We start from the raw sequence: 12,125 nt of genomic DNA, 5'->3' as shown, positions 1-12,125 counted from the left end.
TCTATTTATTTAAATTATTTATTTAAGAAAGATGCTTTGTTACTGGGATATGGAGCCTTTTGCTCTTGTTATTCAATGTAGCACGTGACGGGCAGGAGTTACTTGTGCTCTCCCCACTACTGCTCTGCATTTTCCCTTATTAAAATAAGACCACCTATTGTAATTGTCAGAGTCTGAGTGTACACTGTGTGTATGTAAGATGGGGGAGCAAACATACTTATGAGAAAAAAATGCGAATGTTTCAGTATAATTTTTCAACTTCATTTTTACATTTACAACAGACCACATATATACATTATATTTAACAGCTGCCAAAAAGCACTGCCCTGTCAGCGTATGGAGATTAAGCCAATGCTCAGAAACCAATCTAGTGGAAACCAAAAAAAAGTTTAATCACTAAGGAGAAAACAAACAACCTGTGACCATCAACACACGGCTTCTTTTCTCCTGATGCACACATAACAGCTGGGTTTGGTTGGAGGAGTTCTGAGCTCCTTTTCCCTTCCCACTTTGCATTTTATTGTGTATGAGGGCTCAGATAGGGCTGATGATGGGACCTCCACCTCTTAAGTATATTACATGTAGTATACAGCCAGACAATGAAGTGGAGCCAGTATTAATTTCAAGTCATAAAGTGCAGCAGATGCTGGACACTGCGCAAGTCCTAGAGGTCCAGAGGAGAATGGGGCAAAAACAAATTAAAGGGCAGTTCCCTTTACTGCAGCAATTCGGCTGTAGCGTCTGTTGGGCAGAATCTCGCAGAACTGAGCCTGGGAGGAGCCTGCAGGACTGGGTCACTAGAATGGAGGAAAGAAAAAACAAAGACTACTTTAGTGTTATTGTTTACAAGACATGTGTACAACATATTTTTATGAAGCCACAATAAAAATAGAGAATTAAATCATTCAAAGCTGTTTTTCTTAAACCTTGTGCCAGCGACATAGGCACCACGGGCCCCTTCTGGTCCCCAACCTCATTACCTTCCAAGTGGGCACTTCATAGTGGTGCTCCTTCATGAGTCTGAGAATTCGGTCATGTAAAATCACATCATATGATCATACAAGAAGTCAGCTCTCTAGTCTAGATACAAAAGAAAGGCATATCTAACTCTACACAGTCTACGTGTTTAAAAAAGGGTTCTGAAGACTTAAGACCAATCAGTGCAGAAAAACATTGAGCTAAATGTTACATTTGTCCCAGATATTTACATTTGGAGAGGTCTCTTAGATTTCTTAAGTGAATGGGTTTTAATAAAACCACAATAAGGAAATGACTTACAAAGTCAATGTCATAAACCCATTACTGAATATAGAGTTTTGGTGAACAGATTTAGCCTGAATGAAATATGCTGTTAAACTCCAAAACCAAAATGTGTTATATTGAAGCTAACCAATTCTTAGATGTGATGGCTGCATTCATTTTCATTTTCAAATTATTTTTATTTAATGATCCAGCCAGTAAGTGTTATTTTTCAACTTCCTTTAGCAAACCTAGCTGTCCAGCAAAAGTGGCAGTTAAAAGGTTTTTCTCAACCCTCTAACACTGATCAGCTTTTATTCATTTATATAAAATAATTATCCCAAAATGGAAACAAAAAAAATGCTGTAATTGCATAAAAAGCGTTAGCTGGAGATCATCTTCAATTTGTTAGTCAAGTTCATCTGAATCTGCTATTACGTCCAACACTACCCTCCACCCAGATTGACAATGCTGTAGTCCAAAAGGTGTCTCTGTTGCTCCTCCATCCAGAGTAGATACACCCTATGATGGAAAGTATGTTACTGGCTGGATCACCAGGTGATAAAGGGGAAAAAAAAGTCTAAAAAAGTAAACTAATGCAGCCACCACATTTAATGACTAATATGCTGCAATACTATATATTTCTGTTTTTGGCATTAATGCAAAATTTAAAAAGCCATTAACGGCAGTACAAAACTCTAGCAGAATGTACTGCTGCATACTGACATCCTCTGACTGTAATGAGCACCATCAGCAGTTAAACCAACAATGCTCCCGTTTACTAGCACTCACAAGGTCTTATCAAATAGAGTTTTCATTCATTAGACACTTTTTACATTACTTATATTAGGCTTTGGTTCAGTTAGGTAACATACATGGACTGCAGATGACACGGAAACTAATATAAGCATTTAGCCAATAGGCAAACTCTGGAGAAGTGTTTGTTAAACTCCCTGTATCCTTGGTAACAGGATGACAAGCAAGAAACTGTGTTGTGCATATTGGTCTTTTACCCAACTGACCTGGTGAGGCAATGTTACTGCATTAGCTGGAAGGTATGCTGAAATGAATACCAAGGCCCTTTGCACACACAGCACACCTGGGAGGAACAGTGCAGTGTCCTGTCCCACTGCCTGTCAAAATCTATGGCAGGCTGTGGTTGGATAGGGCTGAACGCTGTACCATATTACCAGCATTTAGGGCCCTGTCCATTCAGGGACAAAGTTTTAGAACACAGGTCTTCTGCCCTCCTGCACATTGTCCCTGAAAGCACAGGGCCCTAAACACCAGTACTATTCGGTACAGCATTCAGCCTTGCCATAGACTTTGACAAGCTTCCTGTGATGTGGCTGGAAGCTGCGCCGTCCCTCTCGGGCGCACTACAGCATGGACAGATGCAATGCAGCTGAACAGCCCTGTGTGCAAGGGGCTTAAAACGTCAGTTTGCCCAAAACTGACAGATGTGGAAAGGCAAGTCATTTAAGAGTTTTTTTTTTTTTTTTGTTTTGTTTTTTTTTTTTAGGGACTTTAGTGATGAAATCTTTGTACTTGAGTTCCTAGGTTCATACACCTGCTGTGCCAATTACATTGGACACAAACTCTCCCAATTACATTGGGCACCCACCCTCCCTGCTAGGTTTTCCATTTATTACGTAATGGAGAAATGAAAATACCCATTTTAGACTCCACCTCTAACTTAAAGGCCTTTTCCTGAAAATATCCTATGCAGTTAAGGGGTCCCAATAGATATTAAACTGTGCAGCTTTGTAAAACGATCATTGATTTTATTGCATAGATAAATAGTGCTGAGCTACTCATTAAACCTAACCATATAGCAAAATGTAAAAACACCTGACACAGCCCCTAACTAAGGTGATAGAAGTGCATACTAGAGAATAACCAAACACAAGTGAAAGAAAAGATCTAAACAGACTAGATGCCCTGCTAGGCAATACCAAATATGAACAATTCAATAAGTGAAACTTCAATATACAGTATGTGCAGACAGACAGACAGACAGACAATCTGAGCACTATATATCAAGGTATAAATAAAAAGAATAAAAAAAAAAATTATATATATTTTATATATTTATATATATATATATATATATATATATATATATATATATCTCTATCTATCTCTCTCTCAAATATAATAAATATATCTCAATCAAAGCACACATAATAAACACCCGGCTGAGCCCTCAACCCAGTGACAGTCTGTAAATAAATGTCCGTAAATGTAGTAAAAAAAAAATCAAGATCTGTCATGCAGAAAAATCTTCAAATCAGCATGTGTTTCCTTTTTGCTTTATGGTTAGGTTTCGTGAGTAGCGCAGCACTATTTATCTATTCATTTATTTTTTAGTGTTGTGGGACCGCAATTTGTTTGCAGCCACTCTTAGTTTATCATATTAGGTTTGGCAGCACAAGAGGATTTTTTCTTTATTCACTGATTTTATGGTCATATCTGTAGGCTATTTGGGACTCCCTGTAAGCCTGGCTGAAAAAATTCCCAGTTTTCATTTCTCACGTCCAGTCTTGTTGCTAGAACGTGAAAACTGTTGGCTTTTGCTCTTGTATTGCTGGGAGCGAGTGTTCAACAGTTTTCGCTCCCTCCCAACAAAGCAGAAAGCCATACCTACAGATATGACAAATACAATCAATGAACCTTTCACAGTTGCACTTGCACAGGGGCCCCTTGGCTGCAGAGGCGATTTTCTGGAAAAATGAAGTTAGCCTTTAAATACCAAGTTTAAGAAACACTAAAAAACCATTATGTATGTCTCAAATGACGGCAACATATAGGCAGGTATTTCTTGCAAGTCACAACCAGCTTTAACATGTTTGTCAAGAATTCATAAAAATATTGATTTTACAGGTTTAAATAAAATGCAATGAAAAAAATTAGAAGGCAAAAAGGGTAGGTAAAAAACTAAGACTGGAAACAAAATGTAGAGTTTTATCTGGCACTAATAACTGAGCTGGGAGAGAAAAGAAAATCACATGAAATGGAAGTGAGTATGCAGAGAGTCGGAGAAACTGCGGATGGAGGAGAATCAACGTCAGACAAGACCTGCTGTCATTGGCAAAAGCTATGACTCATTCCCTGCAGGATGTGAATGAAGACACCTCTTTATTCAGAGCTCATTATCTCTGCTGATGCCTCTCGATCCCCCTGCCGCCCACATGCTGTCTCTGTGTTGGGGCACACGATCAGACCCTCCCCCACACCATGAATCTCTTTACTGAAGCAGCAAAGGAGGTGCTATTACCCACTACATATTAACCCATGGCTTATCAGAAACGATTGCACTAGCTGGCAAACTGGAATATGTGCAAAAGATGGCAGAAATATACCAAATCATCAGCACTTTACTAATTTCAGAATGCAAAATACATAATGTATCATTTCCCGAACACAGAATTTTAGTACCATATTCAATGACTAAAGTGTTAATAAACCCACAATAGTAAAATAAGTCTGTATATGCAGTAAAGCATGCTCGTTATACTTACTCTGGAACCTAAACCTCCACACTGTGTAAAAAGGCCATTTGATCCTGTCATCTCTGATCCTCCCCTTCTTCCACAGTCCCCAACCTGCTGATAGTACAGAACCCTAGGAGGCACTCTTCACATGCTCAGTTTGGTGTGTATTGGTATAGAGTTTTTGGGGATTTTTTTTGGGAGGGTGCTTGCAATCGGTAGGAGCCAATCCGCTCAGTCCATATAGAGGGCCAGGGGTCATGCAGCCCCAGAGTAGAATGAAAACTCCTCCTACAAGCTTTAACCAGTACTCAGCGAACACTGATAGAAGTGACAAGACTGCTCTATACTGCTGATGAGAAAAGGTATTTATATATTTACAAAAATAATTGCATTTCCATGTTCTGAGGAAGACTGGATATAGCGAATGCACTTTTTACCCTTCTTGAAAAAAATCAGCTGGCAGTTGGTCAAAGCTTCATACTGTGAATTACATACACCATGTTTTCCTCCTTACCACTGGGAACCAGCATGCAATACCCTCTCTCAATAAGCCCTTAACATTAGGACAGCCCACCATAACCCATCAAGGCCTGCAAGACCTTTGAAGTTATGCTTGGTATTTGGCAGCAAGCCATCAGTAGCAGATCTTTAAGTCCTGTAAGTTGTGAGGTGGGGCCTCCATGGATCAGATGGTGTTTTTTTTATAGCACATCCCACAGTTGCTTGATTGGATTCAGATCTAGAGAATATGGATGCCAACTCAACAACCCAAACCATTCTAGAATTAATCAGATTACGCCACTTTTATCCTTTGCTCTATGGTTCAGTTATGATGCTCATTATAGACGCTTTGGCTTTGGACATGGGTCAGCATGGGCACCCTGACCGTTATCTGGTTATGCAGACCCATACACAACAAACTGCGATGCACGGTGTACTGACACCTTTCTTTTAAGAACAAACATTAACTTTTTCAGCAATTTGAGCTGCAGTAGCTCCTTGTTTGGATCAGAAAACACAAGCCAGGCTTTGCTCCCCATGTACATCAATGAGCCTTGGCTGCCCATGACCCTGTTGCCGGTTTCCCTTCCTTGAACCACTATTAGTGGGTACTGACAATTTGGCCCTTGCCAAAGTCACTCAAATCCTTATGCTTACACATTTACTCTGTTTTCAACATATCAACTTCAGGAACAACATATTCAGCTGGCTCTGTATTCAGATAAACATTGTTAGTTACTTTACCTGTCAGTGGCCATATTTGTATGGCTGAACAATGTATATATATATATATATATATATATATATATATCTCATTTTGAATTTTTTTTTGTTACATATTCATATTATTTGCAGGGATTGTCTTCAGATAAACCTGGGGTGAGACTATATTATGGCATAGATCATTCACGCTTATGTTCCTGAAGGTTGTTTTAAACTACCTTATAGAGAAGACTTTCACATCACTGTTGCTTGCAGGCCGACAACTTGCGTACTTTGCCCCCTGATGTGCTAGCCTTGCGCTGGGATGCAGAACTAACTCTTCTTTCTGTCTTGAGTTGATTCTCTGTGCCATTCATACACAGTTGTTTGGTAGTAGCACTGCCCTGTGTCTGTGCAAACATGTCCTCTTCAGGCACCTGCCCTGGGAAGGAGAGGAAAGTACTTGTTAAGAAAAGGGGACATGATCCATCCATTGTTCTATGGGATGGGATCTATTATCCTGAATGGCTACCATTTGGCATTTTCCATAAAAGGGGAAGCACAAATCATGAATATAACAAAATCCTCCCTAAATTTACGACTGCACCTTTGGTTTCTCATCTCAATAAATTTAGTTATGGCTTCCCAATAAACAATGGAAAAGAAAATGGCTAGTGACAGCATTCACGTATGCTTAAAAATATTTTTTTTCTGTGAAACAACCCAAACCCTTTATTGTCCAAGTCTATGCAGTATGTACAACTGGGTATTTTTTCTATTCATGCATATCAAAATTAAATTTTCAATCTTTTGACTGTAAGAAAATGAAACATTTTCTTAAAAAAAAAAAAAGGATCTTTTCTGCAGCGTTTACACTTTTCCTGCATTTACTTTCTCTTGCTATTAAAAGAAATACATAAGTATTGCTTTGAAAGAGAGGACAGAAGATGCGGGACGAAGTAGGGAGTCCGGTCCATTGGACCTTCTTCATTGTACGGCAATGTTAGACCCAAAGCTATTGGGATGCTCCTGCAGTCAGTTCAATGCAGAGAAAAGGACCAGCATCACTAGAGAGAAGATTTCTACAGGAACCATTAACCTGCAGGGATTGGGACATACTTATACAGGTAAGGTGCAGTATTTACTGCAGCTGTACCAAAAAAACATTTTAACTACACTTCAGCTTTAAAGTGTAATTCTAGCCAAAACCTAATCTTTAAAGTTTAAATAGAGCAAGGAAGAAGGAGAAACCCTGTTGTGTTTTACAGCCATCAAGAACTCCATTGGGAGATTCCTGTCACTGTCCTATGACAACCGATGGAGGGAAAAATATCAAACCATAAACACAGAAAAAAAATAAAATATAATAATAATAATATTTTCTCTGACTAGCCTAGAGGAAACCTAGAACCCCTGTAAGTTTTTTTTTCTTTTATTGCTGCCTGTACCCCAGTTGCATTTCCCCTTGCTTCCAGTCTGGTCAGGAAAGCTCTCTCAGCACTTTGGGTAGCAGTAAAAACCAGACAGTGTTTGTAACCTTCTCCTCTATCCAAAAATGTAAAAACAAAACAAAATGTTTTAGCTTAACTTACATAATACAGCACTACATATATCCCAATACCAATGCAAAACACTACAGACACTCAACGGTGTAAAAGTACTTTATGTACCGCTACTGTATGATCTTGTCCCTCCTGAGAGTAGACTTAAAATGACTATTTAAACTATCTGGAGTATCTTCTCAAAAATACTGGATTCCAGAAGAACACCGACTACAATATCCGTTAGTACTGGAGTCAAGGCCAAGTGGAAGCCCGCTTTACCTGGAACTGTGAAATCTTGTGTGTAGATGATTTCATCCTCTAAGTCACAGAGGTCCTCATCTTCACTATACCCGTGCAGATCCTCCAGGTAAGGCACAACTGTCAGACTCCTCCAACAGTCCTTGGTTTCTGAACTAGGGGGAATGGCTACAGGAGGATCCATCTGTGGATGCTTCTTCCGGAACCAGCTGCAACGTTAATAATGCGAGATCATAACATAAATACACAGTGAAAATGGATGAGGCAGGCACCCCACGCCATATATGAGTAGGCACTAGTTACCATTAATAATAAATTAATGATGCTCAGAATGCAATGCTGTCTTTTGCATTCATTTTTCCTCTAATTCACCCATCTTTTACGGTCCATCCAAATCTCATCTTTATTACCTTCTAATTTATTTTTCTAATTTTTTTTTATAAGCACAGATTGCTCACATCCACACCATTTAATATCTCTAGTGTCTACCTAAACCATTATATAATTTGCCCTTCACTTGCAGAATGCTGACCTAGTTGGCAATCTTATGCCAAGTGGACAATATACAAAATCATATAGAAATGAGGTTGACAAAGCAGAAGCTGTGAAATATTGGAATGCCCTGCTCCTGAGAGCTGATCTAGAAACTCCCATTCCTTGTTCCTGGTTCTTTTCCCTCTGACGAAGTGCAGCACGCAGAGAGGTGACCCAGTTGCCGTGGCAACCAGCTGAGGATTGGGGGGGGGGGGTTGCTGCTGTTACTCTGCACATCTTTCCACGCTCAGTAGATGAGTCACACAGTGTCTTCTAAGCACCCTGTCACTAAGGGGGGAGACAACGATAGAGGGAGGGTGAAGGTTTCAGCAGATACAAGTATGGAGGAGAGATACAGAAAAAAAAGGCAAAAAAAAAAAAGATGGAGAGAATCTAATCAAGTAGAAGTGAAGGCAGTACGCACTTATTCTGTTGAGAAACTGAAGGAGACAGGGTAGTCATAAGTAAAAGACTTAATTAGGACATTGCCACATGGGGCTGAAAAGAAGTTAAATAAAAAGGGTGTTGGGTATTTTTAAAAACAAAACAAAAAAAACCCCAAAAAGCAAACATACAACAAAACCACACACACAAAGATGCCAGCCTAATCTGTACATGACCATTTTATGTATAGTACGTTCTGCAGATCAATATTTATTCAGATAATGAGTGTTAAAAACCCAACTGTGCAATGGTTGACTATACATATGACAAGTTAGAATTTCTAGCTTTTTCAACCAGCTTTGAAATGCAGAGGCAATCAGACAAATCAAGGTAACCTACCATCATCCCTGCCATATTTTATACATTTAAAGTGGAACTAAAGGCAGTTTATACTCACCTTTCCTTCAACGGTCCTGTTTCTCACCTGCGCTTTTTCCTGTGTGATGGTTTTCGGCCATCTTCATTGGCCAGCACAGGATGATGTTACTCCTGCACATGCGCAAAAGACACTCATTTTGGCACACAGGGATTAGGTCAGCTGCTGTAAGCGGAGCTGCTCATGCACAGCTCAGATTAAAATGCCGAGGGACTATGCAAACAGGCAGGATAAAAGGATAAGTTCACCTTTTGGACATAAATAAATGCACATTTCTGCAGATTAAACGAAAAGAATAAATGTACATTTTTTTTTTTTTAAGGAGCCTGGAAAGCACTGCACCAGTGATCAGTAGATCGCTGATGCCATGCAGGCCTGTCAGAATATCCACTTACAATATGGGATGTACAGTCAAGCAGATACCACAGCACTGTGGTAGTTCATTGAAAACTACAAGCCCCCAGCCGTTAAGGCTGTCGGGACGTGTAGGCACTCATTCACAGAACAATGTGAATGAGTGACGCGGCCGTGTGGGCGGAGCTCTGCACAGCCGCGCGGTTTTCAAATCTGACAGATAGTACGGGGAAACTCCCCGCATTAGCCGTCAGAGGGAAGGAGGGGGTCCGCTGCGGCTATGGTTACATGTTACGTGTTCCACCCTAAAACGGATGGGACAAATAACATGTTCCAAAAGGTGAACTTATCCTTTAAGTGTATTGCATTGCATGTCTCTTCCGCAATAAAATAAAACCTGCCTGCTCACGGCAAAACTTTAGCTCTACTTTAACTACGTAAAATGCACAACTTTTTTATATATAGCCATAGTTCAAAGTTTTAAATGATACTTTGCTCATGAGACTTGCATGTCTCTATGATGACTCCTTGATCGTGAAGCCTACCCATCCACTATATCAGCTTTTCTCAACCTTTTCACCCCCAAGGAACCCTTGAATCAATTTTTGGGTCTTAAAGTGGAGTTCCACTGGACCTATTAAAACAAAAAAAAGTAAGCAGCTACAAAAAGAAACTGTAGCTGCTGACTTTTAAAAAAAAAAAGCCACTTACCTGTCCCTTGGTCCTGCGATGTGTCCCCTGCAGCTCGTTTCACCGGCCGTCCTGTATTCCAGGAGGCCGGCATCTTCAGTGTGGGCACCCGGCTGTGATAGCTTGCGGCTTCACAGCCGGGTACCCACTGCGCATGAGTGAGTATCGCTGCGCTTCCTGAATGGTCCTGTAGTCTTCTGGGAACTATCACGTTTCCCAAAAGACTACAGGGAGGGAGGGGGGAGGACACCTTCCGTTTCCAATCACCGCAGCAATCAGACTGGAAGTGGGAGCGGGTACCTGTCAAATTTGGGTACCTGCTCCCCAAAGGTGCCAATCCTTAATGGGGAGCAGTCCTTAAAGCGGAACTTCCCCTTTTGGGTGGTGCTCCGCTTTAAGAAACCCATGCTATAACCAATTTATTGGTGGTCAGTGAGAAAAAAAAGCACCTTTCACTGGTAGTCAGTGGGAAGAATGCCCCCCCTAACAGTAGTGTGATCAGAATGCCAACCTTACAGCTAAAAGGATCACTGGTGTCTTGCTATTGTCTCTTTCAACAGACACTGGGCCTGAAATTATGCATTCACCAACAAACGGGAGGTGAATCAGCCAAAGCTCTAGGAACCCCCAGCAATCTCAGGAAGATCCCTAGTTGAAAATGGCTGTATATATACCGTGTGTCAGTGTTAATTGCTAACAACTACTCTTTTCTGCTGTAGAAGCAGATGTTAACAGTAAATTGGGAAAAACATTCCAACCCTCGAGTGCTCCTGAACCACTGTTCTCCCAATGCAATTGTTCTTGCACAATACGATTGTTCATACTGTTCAAAAATCCCAGTACGATTTCTCATTCTGTTCAAAAATTGCTGTTTATTGCTGAAAAGCTTTTGTTCACTTCAAACAGGTTCTGTTTTGCATACAAGTCTATGGGAATGCAACACCCACTTGAAGCAGGTCAAATATAGGTTTACAAGGTCCTATACCCCAGCAATGAATTCTGAATAATCTCAGAAATGTCTATAATTGATATCAAACAGGTACCACTAACACAAGCCCAAAGCTTGTAGACACAGGTCCTAAGTGTACCAAGACCTATCAGCATTGCAAGATACATGCAGACACAAACAAAATGAAAAATGAAGAGTCTTTGCAAATGTCTGTGAACCCCAATAATAACCACTTAGCCTCCATAAGGTTTTACCCCCTTCATGACCAGGGCATTTTTTTGCTATTCGGCACTGCACTACTTTAACCCAAAAAGAATTTCTTTTTTTTCTACAAAAAGAGCTTTCTTTTTGTGGTATTTGATCTCCTGTGGTTTTTTTTTTTAAAATGTATTCTATAAAATAAAAAAAAAAAAAAATGAAACGTTTGGGAAAAAAACTATAATTTTCTACTTTGTTATAATACACATCCAAATAAAAAACAAAACAAAACATTTTTTTCCCATAAATTTAGGCCAAAATGTATTCTGCTAAATGTCTTTAGTAAAAAGAAAAATACCAGTAAGTGTATACTAATTTGTTTGTGCGAACTTTATAGCATCTACAAACTGTAGTATCTATACTGGAATTTATGTAGCTATGACGCTATACTGGTAATGACGCTGATAAGCGACTTATAGTGGGATTGCGATAGTGTGGCAGGCAATCTGGTGCTAGCTGACATTCGCTGGGAGGTACATTAACAGACTGACACCGAGATCACTAGTGACACTAATACAGTGATCAGTGCTAATATCTGTACAATTGACAATGGCTGGGAAGGAGTTAACTATTCCGGGCAATCAAGAAGTTGTGTGCCTAACAATGTGTAATATGTGCTGCTTTTACTTTTCCCTGTACAAAGAGTTCTGTTTTGTAAACAAAAAACTGTGATTGGACTCAACTGATTTCAGCCAAAATCACTGGCTGAAATCAGCTGCCAAACTTCAGCCATGTACAATCACAGCACAAGTAACCAGGAAACCTGGAAGCTCAGCCGCAAC

General features: G+C 40.0%; 1 protein-coding gene across 1 annotated transcript in view; it reads right to left on the bottom strand.

Moving 5' to 3' along the window:
* Positions 1-239: 239 nt before the first annotated feature.
* STK11 (serine/threonine kinase 11) overlaps positions 240-12,125 on the bottom strand; it is a 61,131-nt gene continuing 49,245 nt past the window's right edge. Inside the window, exons 8-10 of the mRNA XM_089670079.1 lie at positions 7,760-7,947; positions 6,176-6,378; positions 240-797 (exon numbers count right to left, since the gene is read on the bottom strand). Coding sequence (XP_089526205.1) covers positions 6,197-6,378; positions 7,760-7,947 — 370 coding nt within the window. The 3' untranslated portion in view covers positions 240-797; positions 6,176-6,196. The remainder of the gene's footprint in view (positions 798-6,175; positions 6,379-7,759; positions 7,948-12,125) is intronic.

The sequence above is a fragment of the Staurois parvus genome, unplaced genomic scaffold, assembly GCF_062004578.1.
Source record: "Staurois parvus isolate SC_StPar_1 unplaced genomic scaffold, SC_StPar_1.0 ptg000086l, whole genome shotgun sequence".
NCBI lineage: Eukaryota > Metazoa > Chordata > Amphibia > Anura > Ranidae > Staurois > Staurois parvus.
This window is presented reverse-complemented; position numbering and strand designations above follow the sequence as displayed.